This window comes from Strigops habroptila, chromosome 10 (genome assembly GCF_004027225.2).
Source record: "Strigops habroptila isolate Jane chromosome 10, bStrHab1.2.pri, whole genome shotgun sequence".
Taxonomy (NCBI): domain Eukaryota; kingdom Metazoa; phylum Chordata; class Aves; order Psittaciformes; family Psittacidae; genus Strigops; species Strigops habroptila.
The window spans coordinates 3,919,015-3,935,564 of NC_046359.1; the positions used below are offsets into that span (position 1 = coordinate 3,919,015).

At 41.7% G+C, this 16,550-nt stretch overlaps 1 protein-coding gene across 2 annotated transcripts; it reads right to left on the reverse strand.

The window, feature by feature from the left end:
* Positions 1-5,445: 5,445 nt before the first annotated feature.
* Positions 5,446-12,614, reverse strand: VIP (vasoactive intestinal peptide). 2 transcript variants are annotated; one of them, XM_030499462.1, is made up of 7 exons: positions 12,364-12,614; positions 11,814-11,935; positions 10,154-10,294; positions 9,679-9,783; positions 8,054-8,173; positions 7,274-7,382; positions 5,446-5,734 (listed from the first exon to the last, which is right to left on the reverse strand). In XM_030499462.1, the coding sequence occupies exons 2-7, from the start codon at positions 11,924-11,926 to the stop codon at positions 5,726-5,728; spliced, it is 597 nt and encodes a 198-aa protein (XP_030355322.1). In that variant the 5' UTR covers positions 11,927-11,935; positions 12,364-12,614; the 3' UTR covers positions 5,446-5,725. The 2 variants fall into 2 exon arrangements, with proteins under 2 accessions (XP_030355322.1, XP_030355323.1); XM_030499463.1 differs by lacking the exon at positions 9,679-9,783 and having other exon boundaries at positions 12,364-12,613.
* Positions 12,615-16,550: the final 3,936 nt, after the last annotated feature.

Sequence of the window (16,550 nt, forward strand, 5' to 3'; positions counted from 1 at the left end):
CTGCACAGCAGTAGACTAATGATCCAGAAGGTAATCCTTGTTGTAATCCTTTAGCTATGGATGAAAGGAGACCCTCAGCCCCTCATCATCAATGGCACTACATTTAAACATAATATTTTAATATACATGACATAAATACATTAATGAGTGCTTGCAAGGCTCTCTTCCTTCTTCCTTTTGAAGAATTAGCTCTGGTGCCAGGCCAGTGTGTAACCTATACCAGTAATTACTCACAGAGCAAGTCAAAGGACATATAGCTCTCTTTATCCTAATCACCTCGATAACCTGCAAGGCTTTTGCTGTAAACTGACCTCCATTTCCCTTCTTTAGGCTGGCAAAAGCCAGCAAAGGGACAGGGGTGCTGCTGCAGCCACCCGGCTGCCCAGTATTGCACATGATGGAAAGGCAACATGAGGGGTGCATTTGTCGTCTCCCTTCATTGCAGGATTAAGGAAATTGGATTTAAAAATACAGCCTATAGCCGTGTAAAAGGATGTATTCCAAGATCTAGGTGAAACTACCTAATAACCTAGGCATCTGCCTGTTTAAGAATCCAGTTTTCCATTACATGCATTTGAGATAGGACTGAGTGACTCCCCCTCCACCCACCTCAGAAACAGTAACATATTTCAAATTCTTGGTGACTCTACTTCCTCAGCTTTTCTAAACTCAGAAATGTTTGAGAAGCAACAGAAAAAAATTATCCAGACTGAAAAAACAGCTTTTCCAATGCCCTCAAAACAGAGGCTCTCAAAATCATTGATCACTTTTCCAAAACAACTGCAATAAAGAAGGGATGTTCAGAGTAATTTAGTAATTTTAAAGCTGCATCTGGTAAACTGTAATTTAGAAGTGTTAAACTCGCTCTGGAACCTGACTCCTCTGGGCATGGGGCTCCAGCACGGTCTTGGAAATGGAAATTCATTTCCAATAAGAGACAAGACAGACTTCGTTTCTTTAGCCTAACAAAGCAAAGGCTGGGAGAGAAATGCAGTCTATAAATAGACCTAGGAATGCAACTTCCTGGGAAGAGTGATGGTATTCTTACAATGAGGACACTAGGATGGTAACAAATGGTTGGCAAGGTGTCTGTCACACAGCTGACAGTGACTGTCTACCAGTTCTAAATAAGTACAGCCACTAGATCCAGAAGCTGCCATGCAGCACCAGAATTAGGGGATAAAGAACCCAGCTCTGCTCCTGGTGGCATTTGTTAAGTTAATGAATTATATGTGGTCATCCTACAGCAAGAGATGACTCCTGTCTTCTCAAAACAAGAGTCTTTGACCTATAAGGTACAAAAAGCCATATATAAACTAGGTTGAACACCAGGTACTTTTTTTGGATGACACAGTCTTCAGCTGCTTTATCTCAACATTTACCAGTTTCTTCTTTTTTACTACATGTTTCACTTCTCAAGATCAGAGCTCTGGCACCAGCTTTGTAATGCCAAGCACAATGCACTGCTCTGGAGGGAATCACTGGACAGGACTGAAACCATTGGCACCAAATTTAGAATTTTTCAAACTCTTCCTACTTTTTACCCAAGACTCAGTCTTTCTGCATAAATTATATATCCTTAGCTTTGTCATGAAGAATCTTCCTAGAATAGAGCAGTTTACTTTCTATGCTCCCTAATAAGGGGCAAAATTGGTTGTTTAAAACAGTGTGCAGATGTTCTAGCTGTGATTATGGAAAGAAGGACTGGCTGAAAGACAAACGTGAAGAGCTGTGTTAGAATAGCAACAAATGGTGATAAGGCATCTGTCAAACATACTTGTGACCACTTCCAGTATAAAGCAGTTCAGTAGTACACAAAATAAGCAAACAACTAGAAGCCACCCAGGCTCCATATAAATTATTTCTTCTCCATCAAAAAGCTGATGTGCAAGAACTTGACACAGTTCTGTTTGATGTGTCCAAGGAAAGGTCAGCCTTCTGTGCCAGTCACAAACCAAATGGGAAATCTCCACTGGGAAGTCAGGGGGTGTATGTGAGCAGGACAGGTTGCTCCTGCCAATCTGATTGTGCCAGGTTCTCTGCAATATTCATTTCCATAATCAAGGCTGGCAGTTATTAGACTGCTGCACCATAAATTTAAGGTCTACTGAAATTGTTCCTCTCAAAAACATAGATATACATTCATATACTACCTCTGCAAGCCAAGGGTGAGAGTATTAACAAAGAGTGGGTGAGCGTGTGGTAACTGCAGGAGGGAGAGAAAAAACAGGGAAAAATAAAAGAAGTAGTGGAAAGCATAGGTAGTATCACAAGAGGCAATAGACAGCCTTTTCTAGCTACCTTTCCCTAATACCTTGCAAGCAAATAAATAGTTCATGTGTACAAACATCTCTTCCCAAAAGGTCTGTCTTTGGGAAGAGTTCAATATTCTTATGCATTAAGTTATAACTATGCTTTGGATCCAAGTTAATTTTCATATTTTTTAACAGAAAGTTTATCTCAGACTTTCAGGTGGAACAAATACTCATAGCCCATCAATCAAAGCCATTTGAAATATCAGAGGAGCTGTTAGGGTTTTATTCACCTTTAATATATTTTTAGTGGTGATAATTTTAAAATGTTTTGTTAACTTTTATGTTTCTCATGGTTTTATACACAATCCTGAGGGTTGCTCTTGAGTAATGATTGTACAGAAGCACAAAAGCATGCTAATCTTCTCTGTGGATTCAAGACCAGAAAATATCCTCTTCCAGTGCTGGTAAAGATGCACTTAAAGGTGATTCTGACCCTTACTTTAAGAGCTCCATGGGGTAGGTCTGAAAAGCAAACCCCATTCAGTAAAACAAAAAAATAATGGGTTCTATCCTCTAAGATGGCAGGTATCCCTACCCCGTGTTAGAAGCGAAATTCTGGAGAAACATGGTGAGATTTTTTTTTTAACATATACCCTAATAACCCTCCACAGCTCTATTCCTTCCTTCTGAGTGGTTGTATTCTCTCTACCAGCAATGCTCTTCTAAATCTCACAGGTATTTTTTTTCCTCCTAGCAGTCCTCTCGACATTCTCTTTGGGTCTGCCCCTTTCATTCTCCTAATTAATACAGCGCTGATTCCACTCTTATGGCATTTTGCAGATGGATTGTAAGATTGGTGACATGTCAAGACTCATTGGCAGACTGAAAATTTGTCTCACTGGGTGAACATTGCATTTTTCTCTTCAAATTTATAATTTAACCTTGCCAGAACCACTTGCCTGTGGAGCTGAGGTGAAGAATGTTTTATCTTCCACAATTAACTAGTCTCAGTGTATTAACTGGGCCTTATCTCTCCTATAGAATGTCAAAAGTTGCCCTGATAAATTAAAAGCCACCCTTTAACACAAATACTGTCACATATGTTATTCTGGAGGTTAGTATCTCCTTTCAGTACTATGTTTTTCTAAAATGTACACAAAATTTAGCATGCCTTTTAGACTGTACTTACTAACCCTCTGAGGAAGCTACCAAAGTAGCATTTTAGTTATTACAATGAAGGTATTAAATACTTATTTTATAATATATATATGATTTCCCAATAAGCATCCCTTTCTTTGAGTACCACACTCCATCTCCATTGTAACAGAAAATACATGTTCTGAGGTTCTGCAGTTTTCTATGAAGATCAAAATATCGGGGAGAATAAACATTAAACATGGGAAACGAGTTCTTCCATCAGGTGTCTTACTGATAAACTGGAAATAAAATAACACAAAGGCAAATTTAAGGAAAAAAAATCTGAAAATGTGGACTCCAAAGTTTGGTAAGTCCAATTTTTGTTACTTTCAATTGAGTGAATGAACATTATGCATATCTAAACAAAAAGTTCTGTGTATGAAGACTGTGTGCAGCTTTGTTTCTGCTTAATTTTTTCACTTTTTTTTTTAAAGATTACTTATCACAGAAATCATAACAAAGGTCCAAATACATTGAAGAAAATTTATGATTAAGTAGTGTAACATCGGTCTGTCAGCATCTTAGAAGTTTTTCCAAAGCCACTTTTGCACTCAAATTTTCATAAGATAGAAATTGAGAGCGGACCACCATTGGAAGACCACTTCTCAAGAGAAGACTTCAAAATTACATCTAAATTTTGTGACCATTCATTAGTTTAGGCGAAAATAAATTCTGCCAAGGCTAGCTAGAAATAGCAATTATAGCATCTGATCTGTGTAAGATGGTTTTCTTTTGGCATGCAGTTACCAATATTCAAAAAAAGAAAAAAATGCAGATCAGAAGGCTACATATTTATGAGAACTAGTCTCCATAAATCTCAGATTTTATCATGTTTGAAGCTTCCTTCTAAATGAGAACAGTAAACTTGTAAGTGAAACTTGTAAATCAGTTTTATCGCTGTCTATGTGTGCATATGTATGATGTATAAATATACTTGAAATTCAAAATTGAACTTGTAAGTAGGTCTGATAAGTTTTTCTACTTCAAATTTCATCTCTTTCTAGGAGGTAGGAGGAGAGTCATGGGAGTATTATGGCTGGTATCATGAATGAATATGCATTTCATATGTTCTGTGTGCACACTTTCCTTACTGCAATGGAACTATCGGTCTTTAAAACACTAAGTAATTCTTTAGAAAATGATCCAATTGGTTAAATATACAATTTTAATAAAATACAATCAGATTTTGACTCACAGCAATAGTGAACGAGCTGCAAATTTCCAGTTCCATACTTAGCTACAATGATATAAAACTAAATGGTGGCTGAAGGCTTACTTGCTTGTTTTTCTAATATAAACAGTATACCTCAGTTAAAAAATGTTATCTTCTTCTACTACTATAGTAGAGACAGCACTTATTGGGACCTCTGCTGCTCCAGATACCTGCAGCTCTGATTCAAACCAATAATAGTTTGACATGATAATAAAATAGATTTTTGTCTGCACATTCTGTAAATTACATTCATTCTGAAAAAAATAGTAAAGTGTCTTCAGATCTATTTTGTATAGAAGGAATAGTTTCATTATCAAAGCTACAGACAACTAAATGTAGAATAACTAGTGACTTTAGGCATCAGAAGAATCAAGGTACAGCATTCTTTGTGTGCTTTGTCAGCTCCAGAGCATCCAAAACACAACTGAAAAGGAAGGATACATTTCTGGTGTTAATGTAATTGGTATATTGTAAAATAGCAAAAATGTGGACAGGAGGGAAAGATGCTGTCAGAAGTCAAATTATTTTTAATGTTTTTTCATATTCTCAAGTTGCATTATAAGCTGCTAGAAAAGCATTCCCTTTTGCTTGGCAATGACTTCCAGAGATCTTTTTAATGCCATTTTACACACTTTGCCTATTCTTTTCCCCATGTTTTTACACTTGTCTATGAAGCTATCTGGAAATGTATCCCTATCATCATACAGGCTTATCTGAAGTTGTACCACACCTAAAATAAGCCATGTAATTAGTAATGATGGACTCATTTCAGCTGCACACTCATTTTCAAATGAATTTATTGAAGTAAAGGATTTACAGCATATGGACTCACAGACTTCTCATGAGTTAAACTGGCATCCATATGTACAGCTTTCAGTAGAGAACTCTAGAGTAGTATTTACAATGTAAATATCAACTTTTATTACATAAGAAACAAATATATCACAACTTTCACTTCACAACATATTTGTTCTGGTTTGATGACTAAAGTCATCTCTTTGAAATACTATGTGGAACTCAAAAATAGCTTGTTCTTGTCATAGACTTTACCAGATGTCCTTCAGAGGTCCTGAAAAGCAAAGGAGAACTATGTTCTAAAAATCGTTTTGCAAGCAGTTGCATCATGAGAAGTATAAAAGCAGACAGAGGACAAGAAGTAACACTTGATCTAAAACATTTGCTGCACTTGGGACTAACAGGCATGAGATGGAGCTATTCACTGGAGCTTGGTGGGCATTACAGCCAGCAGACAAAGCTGCAGGATGAGGAAGTAATGTTGAAGAATTAGGCAAAAATGTTCCTACAGCACAGAATAGCTCAGTTTGAAAACAATTGTATCCTTGAAACAGATACTTGAATTCAGCTTGCTGGATACACACACCACATCAGCAAGAGGGCACTGGGATAAAATGACCAGTAACAGTCAATACTGAGTAAGTGATTTACCTCCCGGGAGATCTGGATCATCACTACAGTCCATAAAAAAGGAAAAGACTGAAAATATTTCCAGGAAGACACCTGCAACACACTGCACCACTATACTCTCTCAGTTGGTCAGTGCCAGAAGTTTTAGAAGGTGCAAAATCCAGAAGCAAGTATTTTTGCAATAATCTTGTCCAGAAAAAACATTTTTTTCCAGAATCCCATCACTTACAAATTATTTTGTTCCTTAAGGTATAAGCAGTTCATGTCCTTTCTAATCTTTGGGAACTTTAGAGGAACTGTCACATTTGTGGGAAAGAAAAGAACATTTCCTTTCAGTCTTGAGAGGAAACAACAGTTTGGAGAAACGTCTTTTCTTTCATCTTCCCTCTTCCCTATCTGCTATCTTCAAGAGTAGCCTTTTTTCTTACTTGTAGCTGAGACACAGCTGAATGCCAAAAAGCATCCTATCATCGATTTCATAATATGCTTTTGAGAATACTAAGCCCAATTCACTTCTACATTCCCCTTACAGTTTTATGTCCCTGCAAGTGCTGTGACATAGAAGGGTTTACATTTTGGTAAACCAAAGCAGCATATTTGTGAATGACATTTAGAAAAATAGTAGTAGCTAAGTGGAAAACAGTAATTGCAATATTTGCTTGTCAGACGACTCCTCTGCAGCACATCTAAGATGGGAGTCAAATGCTTACTTAATGCTTAGGGTTCATGTTGCTGATCCTCTTAGTTTTAGGGGCAACTCCCTTCCAATGAAACAGATGTTAAAAAAAAAGTGAAGCCTTTTTTTTTTTTTTAATTAAAAGAAATATCCTTGAGTTTGTTCTCTGAAGAAATAATAATCTTTGTAATTAAAAATGAGCCAATTCTGGTTTTATGCTGCAGTGCACACAAGTTGAAACACCCAAGTGAGTTAGGTGCATTATTAACAGTGCCATTTAATTAGGAATTTTCAATAACAGCAATCATGGGATAACTTAATTATTGTTATCAAAATGATTATTATATTCAGAAACAATCCCTACAGAAACATGCAGCATTTCATGGAACATGGGTCTTTCCTAGATGATTCCGCTTTTCTGATAGGCCACATTTCATGTATGAATAATCTCATTTTATGGGTCACGTTAAGTAACAGACAGCAAGAGAAAAGAAAATCAGGGCATACCAGTGGGAGGTGGCTCAGCAGCTCATCTACAGAATCATAGTTTTCTGAAAAGGAAGGTTCAAGAAGTTCTGCTTCATCTCGAAGTTTAGAAGGGTTTAGCTCTTCTTGGCTGTCGGGGGTCAGAAACAAGATTTATTGCTCTCAGAAGAAAAAGCAAACAAGAAAGCAAAGCCTTCTTCTAGCTGTTGCTATTGCACATTTTCTTATACTTGTACCAAAGTGCTGTAAATCGCATGAAATAACATGTTTAGTGGGTGACAAGATGTGATGTTTAAAAGCAGTTGTCTAAATGAGTGAATATACAAACAGAATATAAGGTCTACAAAAACATATGCTGGCATGTCCCACCTATACATTAGGACATATGTTCTTTATGGGACTTCTAAATTTGCATTTTATGCATTTACTGGCAGACAATTTTACAACAAATACTATGTTTTCTTCATATAATTGTTGTTCATGTTCTGTAGCTCAGTGGATTTTTTTCTTAAAGAGCCTTTTTTATAAATAAAACCATTTTAAGAATCTGTCAGAAGCTTTTTAAAATTGCCAGATGCTGTCTCCTCTTTATTCTTTTATTCTAATCTGATTGTAGCGTCTGTTCCAGCCTAGAACAAAATGCTGTCTGTATTTGAAAACCATGTTATCAATTATGTTACAAAGTCATTAATGTTCATTGCCTTTTGTTTGTCCTCTCTGTATATATGCATGGGCATAAATCTTTTCTGTCTTAATACCATACAAGTATGGAAACAATTTATGTTTGCTTTCTCGTAGTACCTTCTTTTTCCAGTTAAAACTGAATTTAAGTATTTCTTCACAGCCATTTGCTTTCGAAAGCGGCTGTAGTTGTCAGTGAAGACAGCGTCAGAGTGGCGTTTGACAGGACTGTCCTGGGAGCTGGCAATGCAACAATTACAAAGAAAAAATTAATAGACAATATCCATCTAAAAGAAGATATCATTATACGAGTGAAACAAACTTTGTAATGCTGATTAGCTAAATAAAATCAAATTTTCATTTCAGCTTTCATTTCCAATTGTGACCTTGTGTCTATCTTCTGTTGAAAAGAAGCCACTGCTTCTACTGCTAACTACATTTTTTGGTAACAAGGATGAAATTCTAAGGATTGGTATTCAGTCTTTTTAGGAACACCTTCCACTGAATTCTTTTTCCTGCTCAACTCTGCCATGCTCTATGCAATTAGGATCCATACTCAGTGATTTCTGGAGTCCCCACCCCAGAGATTCTGTAGGATCTGTAAGCCGAGTGTGGATTTCACGACTCCATCCCGTCTGTTCTCATAGCCCAGCTTAGTCTTTTCAATAAACTGACTTTATTCTCAGGTGCAGATTGGCCTAAGTCACAGTAAGTTCTCACTGTTCATACTGAACTCAGTGAAAACGCAGCTTGTCTCTCAGTAAAAGTGTAGTATCACATACATGCTACAGATTTTTGTTTTAAGGAGGTATCAAGAGACAAAACAACAAAACACACCTTGTGAAATCTAAACTTGGAGGACTATTTTTCATACACGATCTTGAGAAGCCTTGGTGTGTTCTGTTTTAAATAATCTATATTAGCTTGTAGCATATGAGAAACTGGCACTCTGTTTTCTGGAACAAAGGCAGCATTGACATAAATGCAGGACCTAATTTTCACTTAGGTTTTGAGCATATGAAGTAGGCACTCAAAGAAATGGTCATACTAGGTCAGACCAAAGTATTCAACTATTCCTTTCCCAAAAGAGCCCAGTAGCTACTGCTTAGGGATATGAAAAAAAATGGAACTAAGTATACAATGATCCTTCCCAGTGTACTATCATTCCAGCAACGTCCTGGTCTGGAAGTTGCATTCAGTCCCCTTATCTATGGATTTGCCTTATTCTTTTTTGAATCTTTCTATAATACAGATCTCCCGAACATCTGGCAATATGTTCTACAGCGGAGGCAAAAAAAAAAAATTCTTTTTTTTTTTCCTCTGTAAACCAATCGTTTCTTAATTTCATTGAGCATTCCCCTGTTGTTGTGTAAGTATTGAGTAATCAATCATTTTGCATTTACTTTTGCCATTCATCTGCTAAGCTAGTAAAAACACTACCAGAGGAAAAAATTAGCAAATTGGTGTGATAATCATTATAACTTTGCTAGTATTTATCATCAGTGCTACGTGCAGTGTCTGTTGCTCTACCCCTCACAGCTGTATCAGGAATAAATAGCAGCATATGCATTTAGTAACAAATACTACTAAGTTCTTATATAGGATTTTCAGCTCCCCCATCATTATATCAGTTTGTCTTTCATTATCTCTAAATCACAAAATTGAGAACTTAAGTACAGAAGGGTGAAAAATCGCCAATGAAGCCAGCTAGGACAAAAATCTACCTAGTGTATGTGTCACCTCACCTAACTCGTTTTCTAATAAGCGAATGCAGATATCTCTTCACAGCAAGTTTAGCCAAAAGATGGCTGTAGACACTGGTGAAAATTCCATCAGCATGCCTTGCATTTCTGAAATGGACAATAAATAAACTCTACAATACAACCTGGGTTCATATAATTTTCATAACTTTCATTTTGTAAACATACTGCTTTCCTTATCTATTGTACACATTGAATTAAGCTAATTTCATCAAACAACTTCCAGATTTTCACAATATACTTTCTAGCTCTTCCTGGCAAGTGAATGAATTCATCATGCCAGAATGGCAATGCAATCAACATTTCTGCAGACATTCCTACTGCAACCGGAGGCCATGTGCTTTTTTTTTCTGTAATTGATTCTCCCTTTCCTATTTCTCAGTTTGAAAATGTGACCAATCTTCTGACATAATTCAAGTAGCGTGTCATCATTTGTATTTATGACAATAAAGAAACTCACCTATCAATAATTCTGGACAGATCAAAATAGAATTTCTCGTTTTCAGGTAGTGTGTTCTGCAAAATGTCTGATTCAGACTTTAATGACCCGTGGGCATGGTCAGATTCACTGGCTCCATCAAATGGCATTCTGTTTCCCAATCTGTTGGAGAAGGAAGCCGTGTCAAGTACAGTTAGCTGAGGATGTGCAACACTTCACTGCAGCTTACATCCTGGTTTCTGTCAAAATGCACATCTACCTACTTTAATCTAGGAGGCATTTTAAAGTAGTCTGGATAAAACTAAAATCACTTTCAGGTACAATCTATGCTCAGTAGTAACCGATGTAACTGATCATTCCCTCTAATGCACGTTTTCTAGACATATGCTGTCAGTGCACACAATTTATTCCAGTGAACAGTGCATAATATATGGCAATTACAGCTCAAGTGACAAATATATTTTATATAAACAATGGATGGAATTACCAGCGTCCACCCATGCAAAGTGAAAACAGTCCCTGCAAAGTACTTACCTTCCAATTAAGACTTAAAACGTGCATTGAAATGCAGTATGAAACAGTATTAGGCCATCTCTAGAGAAAGTAAATACACCTCCAAGAACTTCAAACTAAATATGAAGTACAGGCATGTATCTTTACATGGTTTTATTCTGTCATGTTTAAATTAATTTGCTAATTGCAAGTTAAAAAAGGTTCACATTTAATCTCTTAATCATGGCAATTGCTCTACATAAACTGATTTACAGTTACTTCATATTTTCATAACCTGCTGTTTCTTATGATTTGTCGCATTTTGTCAAGGGCAATCTGGCTGTGTAGCAGTAGTTTGGTATCAGATGTGTCTTCTAGCTGCTCTTATGTTCAGTGGCAGACAACAGGCTCTCATTACTACAGTAAAACCCTGCATGTGATGATGTGCAAAAAATACATTCTAAAACTAGGATAGGCTACTGTCCCTGTAATTTTAGCTATTAGTCATTACAGCTATTAGTACTACTTATATATCCAAGGCATGTAAGATTCTGCCTGGTAAAAAAAAGTAAAGTTGTGTAAAATAAACCAACCCAAGTCACTTTTTGAAAAATCAGTGACCGTGCTGTTTTGCTATACTGTTTTCCACTGGTCTTTTACACTTTATGTTCCTCTTGCCTAAACGTAAAATTTACATTTCTGCCATCTAACTTAATTTAGTTCGACAGCTAATAACAGCTTCAACAATTCAAAGCATGCAGCAGTACTAAAACTACACGAGTCCATACGGATCACTTCCCCTCATTCGTGATGAAGGAATTTTTAGTATTCATATTAGTCGGGGGTAAAGGAGCTTTCTTGCAAGAAAAGCCCGGGCTGTTTAAATGGACGTGCATCATCTCCTGCAGCACATTTCGACACACATCCTCTGGTGATGCGTGTTTTGGGGCTTTTAAAAGCTAGGTTGGGAGGGCACCCGCCGGGCTTGGCCAGGTGTGCTCCACCCTAGTCTGGAGCGTAGAGATGCGCACCCGAGCAAGCACCCCTCCGCGCCGCGCTGTGTGCTGGCTGGAAGAACAGCACAGTGGAAGACTGGCGCTTCCCACAGCCCCCTCGGCCTCCCCTGCGGAAGGCAAGTCCCGGCGGCGCCCGGAGCGGAGCAGTGCGCGGAGCGGAGCGCGGCCCTTACCGCGGGACGGTGGGGAAGGCGGCGCCTCGTGGGGGCAGCGCCCGCGCCCGCCAGCAGAGGGCGCTGAGGAGGGCGAGGGCGAGGAGGAGCGGGGAGGTGCCGCGGTGCTCCATGGCCGCCACCTGCGGAGGAAAGAGCGCAGCCGTCATCCACCGACCCGCCCGCCACCACCGGCCCTGTGCGGGGCACCGGCGCTTCTCCTCGGGCCGCCGAACAACCAACCCGGCCCCGGCAGGCGCTGCCCGCAGCGGGGTGCCCGTGGCTGGGGAGCTGCCGGCGGGCAGGGAGAGCTGGCACCCCCGAAGGCGACCCCCGGCCTGGTGCTGGGGGCAGCGGGGCGCGGGGCTTGGAGACCTTAAAAAACACATTATTTTTTTAAGCGGTCAAAAGGAAGGGTCCCTCCCCGGCTACTTTGGGCTGTCAGACTCGGCGACTCGACGGCCGAGCCGCTTTCGCTGCAAGTCCAGGAGAGGAGAAAAGGAGTGGGGGACGGGGACACTTTCCCTGTCCGCTAGGAAGTTGCCGCTGCGGCGGAAGGAAAGTTACTCACGGAGCCGCGAGTCTGTCGGTGGGGCTGGATGGGCGGACGCGGAGCCGAGCGGAGCGCTGCTGGGGCCCTGCGCCCTGCCCCGCTGCGCGGCTGCCGGGCTGCGCTGCTCTGGGGCGGTGGCGGCAGCAAGCGGCGGTGGACGAGGAGGAGGAGGAAGCAGAGGAGAGCTCCGTCTAGCCGCACGCTCTGAGCTGCCTACCGCGCTGCCGCGTTTTATAGCGTTTACACGTTTCTGCTTCCGAAGAAGCAATCACGTTACTGTGGAGACGTCACCCTTCCCAAGGGGACGGTCGCTTTGTTCAGGACAGTCAGAGACTTATATTTAACTCATGAGCAGCCGTGTATCTTACCTCCCTCCCCCGCCCCGCCATTATTTGATTTATGTTAATGAGTTAGTTTTGCGGGTAGCAGGGCGCCGTCGGCAGCGTGATTCCGCCTCGCAAAGCAGGAGAGCAGGCGGCTGGAGGGGGCTGTGGGGTCTCCCCGCACCGCGCACCCTGCCCGCATCCGCGGCGGCCTGGAGGGGACGTACCTGCATCCCCCGGGCCCTTCACTTCCCCCCCGCAGTGCTTCCCTGCAGATCTCCCTCCTCGGCCCCACGGTTCCTCCTCTCCCTAGCTCTTAGCCGATGTAGTCATACCAAGCCGGTCCCTCGCTGCCCCGGCACAAGCTCGTCCCTGTCAGTGGCTCCTGCCTGGGGCGCGTCGTCGTATGGGCCGCCGATCGCAGAAGCCGCAGGGGCTGCGACTGCAGGGACAGTTTCTTAAAACCCAAACCTTTCTACGGGCTTTAGCTTGACGTTAGCAGGAGACAGGGTGTTTACCAGTCTCTGCTTTTTCGTTTAAACTGTGTGTGTTCATGGGGAATGGATTGGCTCCCACATCCAAGCAGTGCTTGGTGCATCCAAGCACTGTCGGTGCTTGTAACCGTTCCGCTGATCCCAGCGCCGGCAACCCGCTGAGCGAGAGCGCAGGGAGCGCGGCTAGACCGCGTATTGAGCCCTCGTGAGCGGGAAGGGAGGCAATATTCCTTCTAACGTGTCTCCAGCCCAAATCTCGGGGCCGGAGTCATGGCCACAACGAGGAACAATCATATAGTTTCAAGCCTTCGATTTTCTCCTTCGGGTCCCCTGCTTCAGAGATGTCTGTCCGCAGCAGGGAAAGAAACACAGGGAAAGTGGGAGGGGGACTCGCGGGCGGGCCGGCGGGGCAGGGCCGTTCAGTGTCGCACCGTGTCTGTTCAGTGCGTGCCCCAAATACCTGCCAAAGGATGGCGGCAAGAATTTCAGCTAAAAAGGTCATTATCCTCTTTTCTTTCCTCCTTCTTTTCTTTTTTTTTTCCCCCTGTTCTCTCCCCCTCCCCCCCCCCGAGCCTCTAATCCTCCTACTCAGTAAGTAACGATTGTACCAAATCCATACAGATGATTTCACCATTTCTTCTTACTTCTAATAAGTTTCTGCGATGCTTAATCACATTTTCTAATTCAGTTACATAAAAATTAAGTGAATTAGATTAAAAATGCCTGGAAATTTGTTTCTCGGATGACAGCTGTGACTAAAACCAGAGTTCCTGCAGTAGTCTAATTTCAGGAAATTTTCCTCTTGTTACTACATAACTAGAGGTCGAAGAAGCCATCCTGCTCTGGAATGGCGAGATGAGCATCGATAGCACCGCTCTCCCCTCACCCCTCAGAAATACCCCAGTTAGGGCGTATAGGCGTTGTGCTGCCTGCACGACCCGGGGAAGTTCAGTGGATTTCACCCGAGAGTTTGGAAGAGGAGAGAGAAGGAGAAACCCATCTCCTGGGCTGCGTAAAGCTGCGCCTCTGGGGCTCCAGCCGAGCGGAGAGGGCAACCCGGGGTGCACTCTAAGGAGGGAACACACTCCTCAGCCCCGCTCCTGCCTCGGCTCCGCTCCCGCCGCGGCTCCGCTCGCACCACGGCTCCACTCCCGCCTCAATCCCGCTCCCGCCGAGGGCGCCGCTGCGGGAAAAGCCCAAACGCCGCTGGCAGCAGGAGCCGGAGAAGACAGGCAAAGTTTGCTTTCAGCGCGCCTGGGCTAGTTCAGGCTGGAGAGGGGGTGCTCGCAGGAGTCCTGCACGCTGAGGTCTCTGGAAGGGAGGAGAGGAGGGAAGACGCCGACTAAATCTGAGGGATATGCGAAAAACAAGTCTGTTGTCAGTTGCTATGTATGTGCTATATGGGTGGCTGCATGCTGGGAGGAAATATACATAGATTGCACTGCCAGAAAATTTGAGAATCACTGCTAAATCAGTACTTTTTTACCACACCACACCATACCATACCACACCACACCATAGAATCATAGAATCATAGAACCATATAATCATAGAATCACAGAATCATAGCATGGTTTGGGTTGGAAGGAACCTTAAAGATCATCTAGTTCCAATCCCCCTACCACTGGCAGAGACACCTTCCGCTAGACCAGGTTGTTCAAAGCCCCATCTGACCTGGAGCCAAACATACCGTACCATACCATATGCACTTATTTACCATACATGGTAAATCTGCTTTGCTGTAACTTCATTCTCCTTTTCACAGGTTGTACACTAGATTGGGCAAGGGAGTGACATGCCGTAGGGCTGACTAAGATGGTCTCAGAACCTCTCTAGGGGTGGTAGTATTACTGAAAAAAACCCCTCTCTATAGCCCCTTTAATGATCTGAGCAATCTTTAGTGCATCTAGCCCTACAATACCATCTATTTTCCCTATTCTATAGACAAGAAACTGAGTCATAGGGAGATCGAGTCCATTCCACTTGTTTACCCAGGAAATCTCCAGTAGAGCTTTGAATCGACCCCGGATGTCCCAGACACTCTTTGAATTGCACTACCAATTGTCTGCATTTCCCCTCAAGGAGCTGCTGCACCCACTGCCTCCTCCTCTTGAATCAAGATAAATTGAAGAAGAGATGCTACCTCTCCCTTACTGCTTAGTCTTCCCTCTCAAGAGAATCCTCATTGAGGGAGGTTGTTTTGGGATGACTGGGAAGGGTTTGGGGTGGCAAACCAAATTCTATCTTTTCCAACTTACTCCCTCTTCCTCCACTGAAGCTTATGTACAGTATTATTTCCACATCATCTGGAGATGTTTTGATAAGAGTAAATAATTAAAAATAAAATCATTCTTTATAAGCAGACAGATGAAGAAAAGCCCCTTTCTGCAGGAGTCCTAAGTGTAGGACCTGGAGTCCTCTAAGGTCTAGGCAGATGGACCTTTTCTGGGTGTTAACTCCTACTGTCTTCTACTGACAGAAACTCTACCTTTTCAAAAAAATGTCACTTTGAAAAAAACAGTGCTTGGGAGCTTCTCCAGAATAATGCAACTCTTGGAAAGTCAAGTATTTTGCAATGGCTGTTGCAGAAATCCTGATGCACAGCAGCTCCACATTTACTGAACCTCTTACATGTTATCAAATATTTTTCAGTTACTCTTCACTCTTGCTTTAATTTCTTTAATGTTTCACATCACCAAAAAAAAAAAAATAGTTTACAATCACAAAATGGCAATATTTGGGACTGATAAAAAACCAGTTAGAGAAGATTGAGCTTAGAGTAGAAGCTCATCTGAAAGTTTGTCTCACCATTTGCATACAAACTTGTGTGATGTATATATAAATCACGTATTACCTAAAATAGCTACATCATCTGGGGGAAAGAGATTTAGGAATTTTTAGGTTTGTTAGATTCGATTACTATTTTTAGCATGTAAAACTGTGCTCAAATTAATGGACTAAAAAAACTCTTAAGGCCAAATCCTTAGGTGAAAGAAACCTGCTTCATTCCATGGAGGACCTGCCTAGCATGTACCGGATTTATAATGTAATTGTATTTTAAAAAAAGAAATTACATCAGCAATAGAAATGCGTGTCCAAAGAAGGGCGATGAAGCTGACAAAGGTCCTAGAGCACAAGTCTTACGAGGAGCAGCTGGGGGAACTGGGCTTGTTTAGCCTGGAGAAAAGGAGGCTCAGGGGAGACCATGTCACTCTCTACAAGTACCTGAAAGGAGGACGGAGAGAGGTGGGTGTTGGTCACTTCTCACAAATAGCAAGCAATAGGACGAGAGGAAATGGCTTCAAGTTGTGCCAGGGGAGATTTAGATTGAATATTAGGAAAAATTTCTTCATGGTAATATTTGTCAAGCTTTGGAACAGGCTGCCCA

What these genes read in the sequence shown, in the direction of transcription:
- VIP (XM_030499462.1), bottom strand. Translation starts at nt 11,926, where the DNA reads ATGGAGCACCGCGGCACCTCCCCGCTCCTCCTCGCCCTCGCCCTCCTC. An exon ending in CTTATTAGAAAACGAGTTAG is followed by an intron (nt 8,174 to 9,678) that starts GTGAGGTGACAC and finishes TTGCATTGCCAG; the next exon opens with CTCCCAGGACAGTCCTGTCA. An exon ending in GTTTTAACTGGAAAAAGAAG is followed by an intron (nt 7,383 to 8,053) that starts GTACTACGAGAA and finishes GACCCCCGACAG; the next exon opens with CCAAGAAGAGCTAAACCCTT.